The sequence below is a fragment of the Carcharhinus amblyrhynchos genome, chromosome 24, assembly GCF_965287045.1.
Source record: "Carcharhinus amblyrhynchos chromosome 24, sCarAmb.v2.hapA, whole genome shotgun sequence".
In the NCBI taxonomy this organism is placed as follows: Eukaryota; Metazoa; Chordata; class Chondrichthyes; order Carcharhiniformes; family Carcharhinidae; genus Carcharhinus; species Carcharhinus amblyrhynchos.
The window spans coordinates 36290185-36303995 of NC_137347.1; the positions used below are offsets into that span (position 1 = coordinate 36290185).

The following is a 13811-nucleotide window of genomic DNA, read 5'->3' on the forward strand; positions in this document are numbered from 1 at the left end:
ATAGAGGTCTATAAAATAACGAGGGGCACAGATCAGCTAGACAGTCAATCTCTTTCCCCAAAAGTAGGTATCTAAAACTAGAGGGCATAGGTTTAAGGTAACAGGGGAGAGATACAAAAGGGGCAATTTTTTCACAGAAGGTGGTGAATGTCTGGAACAAGCTGCCAGAGGTAGTAGAAGACGTGAGTACAAGTTTGTCTTTTAAAAAGTATTTAGACAGTTACATGGGTATGAAGGGTGTAGAGGGATATGGGCCAAATGCAAGCAATTGAGATTAGTTAGGGGTTTAAAACAAAAGGGCAGCATGGACAAGTTGGGCCAAAGGGCCTGTTTCCATGTGTAAACCTCTGACTAACTGGGGATCAGTGTGTCAGTGAGCACACTGAATAGGATTGAGTATGAATTAGGAGCTAAAGAGCAAAGCTTTGAATCTCAAGTTTATCAAAGAAAGAACGTGAGCTACTGGCCAGGACTGCAACAGTCTAGAGGTAACAAAGGGACGGGTGAAGATTTCAGTAGATGAACTGTGGTAGAGATGGTGTCAGGTAATGCTAGAGGAGGAAATAGAGTCTTGATGTTGGCATGATGTCTGATTGGAAGACTATATAACGTAGGAACAGAAGTTGTATTTGTCCCATCAATCTGCTCCACCATTCAATGAGATCATGATTGATAATCGTCGACTCACTTTCCCACCTATCCCCATAACCGTCGATTCCCTTGAGTAAAAATCTCAGCTTTGAGCATAACAATCCAACCACTACAGCCCTCTGCAGGAAAGAATTCTGGATTCATGACCCTGAGAAGAAATTCGGCATGTCTATCTTGAATGGGCAACTCCCTTAGAGATTATGCCCTCCGGTCTTAGATTGTTCCACAAAGGGAAACAACCTCAGCATTTACCCTGTTAAATGCCTTAAGAATCCTTTGTGTCTCAATAAGGTCACCTCTCATTCTTCTAAACTCCAATGAGCATAGGCCCAACCTACTCAAGCTTTCCCCATAAGGAAATCCCTCCATACCCAGGGTCAACCCAGTAAACCTTCTCTGGGCTGCCTCCAATGCTGCTTGTCTTTCCTTAGAAAAGGTGACCAAAACGATTCCAGGTGTGGTCTAACTAATTAAGACTTCCCTATTTTGTACTCCATTCCCTTCGAAATAAAGGCCAACATTCCATTTGCCTTCCTTATTACCTAAGCTTGCATGCTAGCTTTGTGGTTTATACACAACTGCTAAATCCCTCTATGCTGACACTTTCTGCAATCTATTTAATATTCAGCTCCTTTATTCTTTCCAACAAAGTGCATAACTTCACATTTTCTTATACTATATGCTCCAACCGCCAAGTTTTTGACCACTCAACCTGGCTACATTGTTCTGTAGACTGTCACCATCATCATGTGGCTTCCCTGTGTGCCATCCACAAACTTGGCAGTAATGTATTCACTTCCCTCATCCAAGTCATTTATGTAAATAATTGACCTCAGTACTGATCCCTGTGGCATGCCACTAGATACAGGTGGCCATCCTAAAAATGCCCTTAATCCCAACTCTTCTATTAGTTACCCAAACTTCTATGCTCATGTACTATCTGCAACATCATAGGCTTTTTAGTCTTTTATGTAATACCTTATCAAATGCTTCTTGCAAATCCAAGTATATTGTATCCACTGATTCCTTTTTCGATCCTGCTCATTACCATTTCAATTTGTCAGACATGATTTCCCCTCATGAAGTCATGCTGACTCTGCTTGATATTATATATTTCTAAATGCTCTGCTATTAGCCTTTATAACTAACATTTTCCCAATGACAGACGTTAAAGCTAAAAAATAGCCTATAATTAGCTGTTTTTGTCTCCCTCGTAGTTTGAATAAGGGCAGTTTTCAATATTCTATACTCTTTTCCAGAAATTAAGGATCCTTGGAAGACTACCAGCGTATCCACTATCTGTTGCTATTTCTATTAATATCCTAGGATACAGCCAATTAGGCCCTGGGGGCTTACCAGCACTTGGCTCCATTGGTTTCCCTAAACTTTTTCCTCTATTGACTATTATATTTCCTACCCCACTTTTGCCCCTGGATTATTATTTTTGGAATGCTAGTGTCTTCCATTGTGAAAACTGACAAATTTATTTAACTACTCTATTTCCTGGTTCCATATTATACCCCCAGTCTCTTTCTTTTTTGTTCACTTTGGCCTCATATTATAAAAAGCTCTATTTTCATTTACTCGCTAGTTTACCTTCATTGTTTATTTTCTACCTCTTAGTTTTTGGTCTTTTGTTGGTTTTTTTAACCTTGCCCAATCCTCTAGCTTACCACTAATTTTGCCACATTGCTTTTTCTTTCCCGCCCCTTTGTTTTAATAATCTTCAACTTCCTTGGTTAATCATGGTTGATTTATCCTGTCCTAGAATTCTTCATTCTCCTCTCTGGGATATATCTTTGTTGAGAGAACTATTTCGATAAACATTTGCAATTGCTCATTTCCAGGTCAAATATGATTGCAAACCACCTGTCATCAAGGTGAGGGATGGAGTCAAAGTTGTGGTGGGGACCAAAGACACTGGCTTCAGTCTTCTGTTACTTAACTGAAGAAAATATTTTCTCATCTAGTACTGCAATGTTTATAGTTTAGACAGTGGAGAGGGGTGGGGGAAGATCAAGAGAGGTGGCAGTGAGGTGGAGCTGGATGTCATTAGCGCACATCTGAAAACTCATGCTGTGTTTTCAGATATTTCATCGAGGACAGCATGTGGATGAGAAAGTGAAGGGGTCCAAGCATAGATCAGTGGAAGACACCCAAGCTAACTATGATGGAGATGGAAAGGAAGCCATTACAAGTAATTCTCTGACTACAGTTAGATAAATGTGGATGGAACCAAGTGAGCGCAGTTCCACCCAAACACTGGAAAGGCGTTGGAGATGCTCAACCATGTAAAAGGCTGCAGACAGCTCAAGGAGGGATAGTTTACCTTTACCAGTCACACATCCATAATATTGATGGGGAGCCTTTTCAGTAGTATGGCTGGTCAGAAGCCTAACAGGAATGCAAACATGAGCTCCAAGATGAGCACAGATTTCATAAGCAACAACATACTTAAGGTCTTGAGGGGAAAAGCAGTTTGGAGTTGGGGCAGGCTTATGCAAAAATAGATACAATAGCTTTCTGAGAGTAAAGATGGCAGATTTGAAGGAGAGGAACAGAGCCTGAAGAAATATCAGCTTACAGACAGCATGAGAACCAGAAATTAAAGTTGGGTAGTCAGTAATTTAGTGGAAACCAAGAACAATGTTCCTTCCAGTTATTCAAAATACGAGGGAGACAAAAACAGCTAATTATAGGTAACAGTAATATAGATAGGCACAAAAGTAAAATAATTCAGATTCTGGAAATTGGAAATAAAAGAAAATTTAGTTAAGCAGTATCTTTGGAGAGAAGGAGAATTAATGTTTAAAGTCGACAACTGTTCTGATGAAAGGTTGCTGACCTGAAATGTTAACTGTTTCTCTCACTAAAAAAAAAGGCTGCCTAACGCGCTGAATATTTGAAGCGTTTTGTTTCTAGCAATAGCTCAGAATTTGAGGATCAATTTGGACTACCCAGAAGGATGATGGAGCAAGGTCAGTCAGAATGTTAGGTTCATTACCTATTTTTAGCTAATTCTGGCAGATCTGGAAAAGAGATTGCTGAATGAGTTCTAAACTCATTCCAAAATGTCTTTCCTGTGCCAGGGATCTAACCTGGTGCGGAGACTGATATCAGCATCTGATAATCTGACTGAAAATCTAACCTCTAGTAACTGGAGGCAATTTTTTGCAGCTTTCAGATTGGGGTATCCAAGGCAAATTAGTAGGAGTAATCCTTCACTAGAATGGAAGGCTCCAAATTCTAACTCCCCCCCCTGATCCCTTCAAATAAAAACCCATTGTTACAAGATAGCTGAAGACAATTTGTTTTCCTATCATTCCCAAGGCAAAAATGAATATAATGACAAAGTGTACCAACTTAGCCAGCTGGATAAAAGGCAATTGTTGAAGCTATTACTGTATCTCTGAAGCTGACATAATTCAGATGTGCTTTTTATATTGGATACAACGTTTTAAAGTCACAAACCCCCCCAAAAAAACCCAACAGGTTTTATTTTGTTCATTTAATTGAATAGTCAATTGAGTGAAAACAGCCTGGTATTATATATAAAGTTTGCAGTCCTCTCACAGTGTCTCGCAGCAGAGGAAGAAATAATTTCCTTAAATTGGCATTTGTTGTCAAACACACAGGGAAAGATGATTACAATCTGTCTCAAAAATCTTTTTGACGTTTGAAATATTCCTGTGATTTATTCCAGTTGCTCCATTTTGAATTGTAAATGGAGGGTGTGAAGAAAAAAATGACATTTGATTTTATTTATATATATGTTGTGGCTTTGGTTTTGTGCTGCATAAATCTTTCAAAGTGAAAGGTGTGTAAATAAAGGAGACAAATCAGAACGAGATTCAGAGAGGCTGGAGTAGGAAAAATAGTGCTTCCTTGATTTAGATGTCAAAAAAGTGGCAGGAAAGAAAATGAGTAACGGGAGTTGTGGAAAACTATGGAAAAGGAGCTGATGCTATATTTGCTTAATGCTTTGCTCCACCCCTCCCCCCCAATATTTTGTTTATTGTTATAGCTGATCTCTTCCATTGACATGCTATTCACAACAACAAAAGGTAGAAGAGGGCAGAGAGAAAACAAAAGGGAAAGAGAGGGAGAGAGACTGGCAAGGACAATCACATTCTGTCTGTATGCAATGCTACAGGAGATCAGTAGTTTATTCAAACCCTTTTAAATTTAACTTCTTGTTAATTTTTAATCATATGCTGAAATGGGAATTCAATACTCCTGATTGTTAAAGTATTATCTTTACTCCCTTTTGGTTGTTTTAGGGAGGCAAACGTCAGCATTTGAAAGCAAGATTTCCTATTTTGCAATCATGTTGATTTTTGTATGTCAAAATAAAGAACAATTTCCATCTCTATCCTCATGCCCAAGACTGAGGTGTTCACTTCAAAACAAAGCATCTGTGCCCCACTTAAACAGAATGGACAACTTGGCAGAAAATCCAACTGTTGCATTGTCATATTGTATACAATAGCAGATTCTGGATTTGATTAACCTTTTTTTGTTTGGTAAGTTTATTAGCAGTGAAGTCAGCAAGAAAACTGAGACATGATGATTCTGGCATCTTACATAAGGAGATAGATAGATGGCAAAACTCAACAGAACAAAGATCTGTCTGAAATTTGTTGCAATGTTATTTAAGGTGCTGTAAAATAAAGCGTTTGGCTCAGTTTTCATGTCAGAAGTAAAATGCTTGCAAATGCATTACTCTTCATTCAGGAGGTTTAAAATTTCCACTTACATTTTGGTTGGAACTTGCAAAAGAAGCATGAATACATTTGGTCAAAGCTGGTGCTGCAGTACTTAAAAAGCAGAGTTACATAGCAGATAAGCCACAACTGTAAACAGAACACGCATGTGAGGACAAATACTGCCCAGTTTGCTGGGACTGTCCCTTTAAAACTTAATACTGTAAACCTACTATGCTGCATCTCATTAGTTTAATGGATTTTAAAGCATGAGTCAATCCAACACTGTAATAGTAGTCTCATGAACTCAACAGAAAACTAAAAGCTCAGGTAACACCATCAGCTATCACAAATCAGGATAAAAATAGAACTTCACTCAAAATTTATACAAAAAAACTAAGTTTTTACAACTGTAAAGTGTAATATACATGGAGAACACACTAATCAGGAAACAAAAACACAGACTCTAACTAGTTAAGTCTTCACGGTTTAGTTTAGCCTTTTGTAGTCAAATTTAATTTTCAGACTTAACTGTTAGGATTAACAGTGGCCTATGTGCCTCACCCCTAAAGCTCATAACAATCCACAGCAACATAGTCCAAGGAACTACCAAGACTACATTGGCCCAAAGATATCCCCAGATCCTCCGTCCCAGAATTGTTGGATGAAAGATCCTCAGTTCAGATGGGACCATATGTTCAGACAGATGTAACACTTCTAGGGTTTTAAACATACCAATATACTATATGCAATACATAGCACCCTTTATCAATTTAACTGAATAGATGTAGGTTCCGCAATGTTTTGGAAGCACAAAACATCCAAAGAACTTGTATTCAAAAATGGCTCAATGAATCTCACTATGCTTCAAGGGTCTACAAGGCTGGACTAATTTAGCACAGGAAAAATATTCCAATTGAAACATTTTTTTTAAAAAAGTCCCACTGTAAAATCTATGGTGTAACTCGGGCCATTCTATTATCACTTGTATAATAACAAAGTCAATTATCTACCCAGTAACTACATTACCAAAGCCTCTTCAGCACTTTTTAGAAGTCACTGAAAAGCCTTGTTTTATAATGCATTTGGTTTGTTCAAATTGGTGTACATCAACCAAAGCCTTCTGATAGGCCTTACTAGAAGGTAAGTACAATGTACTGGCCAAATCACCTAGGCTTAAACCAGACAGATATACAGATTGGAAAATTCAAACTGAAAACATCTTGAATGATTAATGCGGTAATTCAAAACATTTAAAGCTTTGGTGATCTACCACCCCAGCACACACTTCTTTAAGGTGTTACTTTATCATGTATATCAAAGACCTATAACACTGGGATGAAACAGGTAATTGAAATGCACAGGAAAATAGTGACTGAATACTGGCCTATTTGGTCCATTTTAAAAAAGAAAATGGAATCCACAACAAAAGAAATGCTACACAGTAGTAAGCTAAAGGGAGAATTCCATTTACAGCAATAGAGCTTCGGAGCCCATTTTAGATCATATTTGAGCCAACTTTTGTGTAGAAAGTCTTGTAAAAGTGAAACAGGTGGAAATCTACAAAAAATAAAATTAGCCAGAGCACTTTATAGATCCAGTTAATAGATTATTTTGGTTGCAAGAATATTTCGGAGTGAACTATAGATTTAACTTAAAACTTAGGTAACCAAAGCTCTGTTGCAGCATAAGAAATATCTTTTCTTTATTGATAACTTAACCGTCAAGACTATATTGATTCCCAGGTATCAATTAGATGACCGCACTCCCCCACCCTCCCACAAAAGCATCAATACAATTTATAGTACAAATCCATCAGTACAATATTTTTGTGAAAAATTGCCATTTAATTGACTGTGTACTATCTCAAAACCCATACATAAAGGAGATGTAGTGTACAATATATTACAGAAGAGCACCAGTACGTGCACATTCAAATCAAGTTCTTTTAGTAAGAACTACTAATCCCCGATAAGTACCCTAATACTTGTTCCATATACACACACACACAATCATGCACAAAAACCAGAACAAACCAAGCTTTTGTTTCCCAAACGGAAGTTCCAGGTGTATTCACTTTTTATTCTCTGCAGCACTGCTTTCACCGCTCTATATTAGGTTACAGTATAGTGATTTCAGTTTGCAAAATACACACAGTTCTATGAACTTCCCACACAGAGTTCGTCACTCTTTTTTGTTGGAAACAGTTCTAGTAGGGGAGTGGAAAACTCAGACCTTTCAAGGACAACTACTGGGCGAAGAAAATGAAGTTGCTTTAAGGCAAGGTCTCCACAGTCTGTGAGTGCCTTATCCAATATTGTTCGCAAGTTCTCCAAAGATGGAGATGGCCCCGGTGAAATTAGAGGCTCAATTGCTGGAAAACTGCTGTGCACAGAGTCATTTTTGTCACAGTCTGCACTGTACTCTTTACAGTTTTCCATTGTCGATTCTTTCGATCCAGTGTTAATTGGTGACTCCCTCTTTTGTGAAGTATACTTTTTGCAGCGTTTAGGTGGTTCCCAATGCCACGTTTCATCAACGTCATTCTCAGTGTCTTCACTTTCTTGAATAAACTTCAGAAAAGAGGCTTCAAAGCCTATAGGCTTATAGGTGGTCAAGTCAAAGGGTTTCTGCTGGCCATTCTGGCTCTGTTGGCCATCTTTGGTGCCAAAGAATGAGCCCTGCGTCAAAGTGGAATTTGTTCTCTGTGACTGTCCCTCCATTTCAGACTTTCTTTTCAACGGCTGCTTTAATTTAGTGACAAGTGGACCATTCTGGCTCATACTTTGTTTTGCTAAATTTGTAATTACCCCTCCATTTTTAGGTAAAAAAGCCTGATTTGCATCATTTTCTTTGAAGCTTGGACCTCTGTTTGCCATCCCTGTGGCAGAATTGCTACTTACAGTTTTCCCAGGAAACAGAACATTCCCACTGCCTGAAACAGTATCGTTCCCATTTCCCACACTGCAGTTATGCAATTGTTGTCCTGTTCCAATTTGCTCAGGTTCAATTTTATACTCCGTTTTAACAGGCGTTTCTCCATTTTGCTGCCTAAGAACACTGCAACTTGGAGTTTCCTCAGTTTGCTCGGAGACCAGCTTTTTGGGAAGCTTCAGTGAATCAGATCCCAATTTTTCACTGTGTGATGGATCGGAGTATTTTTTGCACACCAGGAGTGCATTCAAGTTCTGCTCAACGTATTTAGCTGCCATCTTGTGCTGTACCTTGTAGTGTCTCAAAACACTGCGTCGACTCAGGACAACCGTTTGACAGTCATCGACCATGCATGGAAACTGATCCCTCAAAACTTCTGCTTTGCACATTGCGAATCCATGGTCTGTACTCTTAAGCACAAAATCACAACATCGGAGTGATTTTCTTGGATCCTTTTCAGAATCATCCACAAGGGAACTGTCCAAGGCCGTACAAGATTCTTTTCTCTCCGAGGCTTCCTCTTGTGCTGCTGAATCACTTGTGTCATCAGAATGATGTTCAGTGTCACCCTTTTCTAAATCAGACTCCAATTCAGCTGCTTTTCTGTAGGTTTTGCCATCAAGAAATCCACTGTTGTGGCCTTCAAAGTTAGACTCAGTTAGACTTGGTGCTGAATCATATGAGTCAAGATGCTTCTGGTATCTTTCATAATCAGGCTCAACCTCAGATTCAGAATCTGTGCTGCCATCGTCAATAAGACGCTCTGCATTGATTCGTTCCAGGTTAGGCTCGCTGAGTAGTGCAGAGCCACAGCTGTCTTCATCAGTGAGACGTTCTTGCCCAAATAGCTTATCAGGTTCAACTGTTGAGGAAGAGCTGTGGGCAACCCCATCAATAAGGTGACTGTGGTCGTATCTTTCCAAGTCAGGTTTACAGTCATACTGAAAATTTTTACGCGGCCTCAGCAATATTGACTTATAGTGGGCTTTGTGCTGTCTTTGGACGTGGCGTAGGTAGCTGGAACGGATGGTGTAAGTCCGGCTGCAACCGTCTATACTGCACTTAAATTGCAAGTCACCTGGAGCTTCCCTTTTGACTTCAAGATTAATCTCATGAGCTTGTTGCAGGTGCCGTCTGAGGTTGCTGTACACATTAAAGGAAGCAAGACAGTCTGGCTGATTACAAGCATACTTGCCAGTTTCACTACCTGCGAGCTTGTGAATCTCACTGTAGTGTCTCAGAAGCACTCTAGGATATTGGAAGCGTTTGGTGCAACCTTCAAATTTGCATTTGAAGATTTTCTTCACTTTGGTATGGTCTTTCTTGGCATTCCCTTGATCTTCTTCTAAAAACATTTGTTCCCGGTTGTACTGATGTACAGTTTGGTAATGGCGTATCAAATTTGGCTGCCCAGTGAAAGCTGCAGAACAGCCCTTATGAATGCAATGATAAGGTTTGTGGTATTTGTTTAAGATGTAGCATAAATTACTTTTAGCACCAATTCTTCTGCTCCCTCGACCTTCTTCCTTGGACTCTGAATCATCTGCACTATCTGGCATCATACTAGATTCCATGCTGCCATTCAAACGCAGCTCCTCAGATTTTAAAGATTCTGTGGATTCTGAACATTCCCTTTCAGTAGTGAAGGATTCATTCATTGTATTCTCTGAATCACTCCCCGTCTGGCGCCAACTTCCACTCACTGGGCCAAGGTGTCCACGCTCGTCATCCCCAAATAAATTAAAGTTTTTCATCTGGTAAGGAACACTCACTGGGTAAAGACAACCCTCTTCTGTCTTAATAGGTCCAGCGTTCTCAGGCAAACTCAGCCTTTCAGCGACGTTCTGAGCACTGCTCAAGTTATCTTCAGTCAGGTGTGGACTGTCATTCTCAGTTTTAATTAGGATATTTGGCACATTCAGCTGTGGATTTGTATTGCTAGGAACAGAGACACAGTTTATGTAGGAAAACTTTCCTCTCTGCATGTCCTCTTTACTGAACCTGTGCATTTGTTTATAGTGCGTTCTAAGATTTGTTTTTCTTGTAAATGTTCTTAGGCAGATGTGGCATTTGAATGGTGCAAACCTGAGTTGAAACCTGCTTAGCTGAAGAACCTTCTCCTTAGAATACTTATGAGTTTTAACATAATGGTTGATGAGGCCGTCTTTGGTCATTGCCTTAAAGGCACATCCTTCATGGTCACAGACGAATGGTTTAATGATTCCAGCGTCCTCTTTAGATGAAGAATCACTTTGGAAGAGCTCATGAGAATGTGGCTGCATTTGGGAATCATTACACGACAGTGTGGAAACAGAAGCATCACTGGTGGGGATCGATGTAGGGGGCAGCTCTGCTGAAGGTGGTGGAGATAAAGTGGAAGCACATACCATCACTTCGTTTTTAAATGCTTCAGATTTATCCAACTGCAGCCTCTGCAGAGCCCTTACAAGTTCTTCCAGAGTTGGCACAACAGGAGCACAACTGGCACCATTTGGAGGCTGGTCTATAAACCCCTTCATAGGCATGGTCTCTGCACTACGCTCAGCAAGCAATGGGCATTTTATTTTGCGAGCCAGGTGGCCACCAAGTGATTTGGGGTTCGAAAACTCTTTGAAACATCTGGAGCACACAAACTTATTATCCTTAAAAATAGCAGGCCACTTGGCATTTCTGTTGTTCTTGGGCTTCTTGGCTCGCTGAGTTTTGAGCAACACATTTTTATTTCCACAAACTTCAATCACAGGTGGAACTGATTCTCCTTCATCTCCCTGCAATGACAACCTTGGTGGTGCCTGCTGTCCTAATTCAGTTTTAACTTTGACTTGATTCGGTGCAGAACCTTTCAAGACATCTCTGCTGTGTTTATCAATTCGCTTCTTAACCTTGTAGTAGTTTGGATGAGCTATTTTAATGTGTTTCTTCAGGTCCTTTGTCAAGGCATACATCACAACACAGCCATCTATACCACAAGTAAGCTTATTTAAGGCTGTCAAGCTACCGCCAACCCCAGTTGTGATTTTGTGCTTAGCCAGGCTTCTGTTAATTTCTGGATGAAGGGTAGCTGCTTTCATCATATCCTCAATGTCACTCAGCTCTTTAAATGATGCCAATTTTTCTAGTGGCACAAGCAGATTTTCAGAATAAACATTCTGCAGATTGCTATTTCCAGGTCGACTCTTGCTGACAAAACTGGAATCTGCACTCCCGGTACCTTGCGCCACTGGGTAACAAGAACCAACGGGACTGTACTGTGCTTCATTTTCTCTTTTGACCATGTCTTGGGGCAGAGAATAGCTGCAACTTTCAGAAGACTTTCCTGCAATTTCATTTAATTTCACAGTTGTATCTTCTGTGGAACTGTTGGGATGAAGTTTCTCCTCTGCTGTCACAAGCTTAGGACCATCATCGACCAGACCTTCTGTGGTGTCACTCTCTTTTTTCAGAAATTTAGCCTCAAAATCTTCCAGTCTTGTTATACCGTGCGTTTGCAGGTGATTTTGAAACTCACTTTTCGAAAAGTAGAATTTCTTGCAGCCAGATAAGTTGCAGGAATAGGCTGCCTCTCTGTAATGCTGGGCTTCATGGTGATACAACAAGCAAGATCCGCTGAAAACCTTGTTGCAACCTTTAAACGTACATTTGGATCGGAACTCCTTATGTTGTTTCCTGTGTTTCACAAGGTCAGCAAAGGCCTGAAAGCTTGCGTTGCAGTCCATCTGAATGCAAATGTAGGGCTGCAACCCCGAGTGTACTTTTAAGTGGGCTTTAAGATGGTAGTCACTGACAAAATGGCGCCGGCAGTATTTGCACAATGCCTTCCTGTTATTCATTTCAAGGAAGTGCTTTACGTTTTCATCATTGTCCAAGTGGTCATTTTTCAAATGGGCTGTGAGATTTTTGTAGTATTTAAATGACCTTAAACAGTCTGTCCCTGGACACGGATAACTTTCTGTCCACTGTGACAGAGCAGGTTCGTCCACTTCTGGTTTGGACACATCACCTTGTCCTTCCTCCACTGAGTCAGTTCCACTGAAGATAATGTAGTCATTTTCCTCCATCTCTTTTTTAACCGACTCTTTCACTTCATCTACAGGAAGCTGATGCTTAGGAGGTGGACTCACGTTTAATGCAGGTAGCAGAGATTTTTCAGCTGCTTCTGCTTTCTTTTTCTGCTTTTTCTCTCTCTTGGGTTTCTTTATGTGCTCCTTTACATGCGGAGTAAACTGCTCCTTTTTCTTAAATTTCTTTGCACAGACAGGGCAGGAAAATATTCCATCTCTAATGTGAGTCTTTGCATGATGTACAATTCTTGCCACAACATAATCTTTCTTGCACAGCACACAGAAGAACATATTTTGAAGCCATCTATAATACCTCTCAGACATCACCTTCTCTTTCTTCTTGATGAGACTTTCTCCATCTCTCTCTCTTCCGTCATTTATTGTCTCTGGGATTTTGCTCATCTGATCAAAGAGTTCATCACCATCTAACTCATCTTCGCTGAGTTCATCTTCTGAAATTGCAGCAGCCTGGTCTCCCAGATGCCCCCTGCAATGACGTTTTAGGGTTTTCCAATCCCAAAACTCTGGATCAAAAGGCCAGTGGGATTTTAAAACCAACAAAAGTTCACAGTGTAATGAATTAGGAATAGGGCCATTTTCCTCATCATATTTTTGATCAGGCTGCTTATACAACTTTTCCACTTCACGGTATGCATCCACTGTGGGTTCCAGCAGGAACTGAGTGAGTTGACAAGCACGTCTGACTTCAAGGTCATCTGGCATCAAACACGCGATGGTTTTACAAATGGAAATCTTCATCTCTGCATTTTCATTAGACTGAATACGAAGGGCTCCTACACACAGTTCAATAGAAATGGGGAGACCAGCTCCTTCTGCCTGTGAAACAAACAAAAAAAATTGTTTCTTTTTCCTATCTTAAGGAACGTGTATCATTCTGATAACAATAACAAAAATGCAATTAAAAGATAATATTGTGCATGAGTCAGGAAAATGCCAATTATCACATTAGATTCTTACTTTGGCAGTGATTAAGAGGAAACTGCTTTACTTGAGGTAGAGAGGACACAGCCAGCCACCCTTGTAACAAGTATTGTAGAACAGTATTCACAGCAGAAAACCAGTCATCCTCCATAGTAGATGTTAGTGTTGTCTTACAAGCTTTTAACTATAATTTTCTTACATTGAACATTTAAAATCAAGAGTCTGAGGGACTGTTCAACATACCTCAACACTCTACATCTTAAAATCAGTGTCACCCAGCCAACTTGGAAGTAACTCTCCAAAGGAAGAGCAATATTGAGTACATCTCTGAGGCATGGGGGACGAGATGATTCAAAGGTTCTCTTGGTGGGACAGGAAGAGGAGGCAGAGAAGAGTGGGCATGGGTAGGAACGGGACCAAGATTGATGTTCGTGCAAGCAACATGGTGAAAATGAAGGAGACAGAACTTATGAAATTAGAAGCATTTCCTCAAAAGAAAATACTGTTGACAGGACAGTTG

General features: G+C 40.1%; 1 protein-coding gene across 1 annotated transcript in view; it reads right to left on the reverse strand.

The window, feature by feature from the left end:
- Positions 1-2357: 2357 nt before the first annotated feature.
- Positions 2358-13811, reverse strand: part of rlf (RLF zinc finger) — a 68930-nt gene continuing 57476 nt past the window's right edge. Inside the window, exon 8 of the mRNA XM_080211520.1 lies at positions 2358-13186. Within this exon, the coding sequence (XP_080067646.1) occupies positions 7514-13186 (5673 nt within the window). The 3' untranslated portion in view covers positions 2358-7513. The remainder of the gene's footprint in view (positions 13187-13811) is intronic.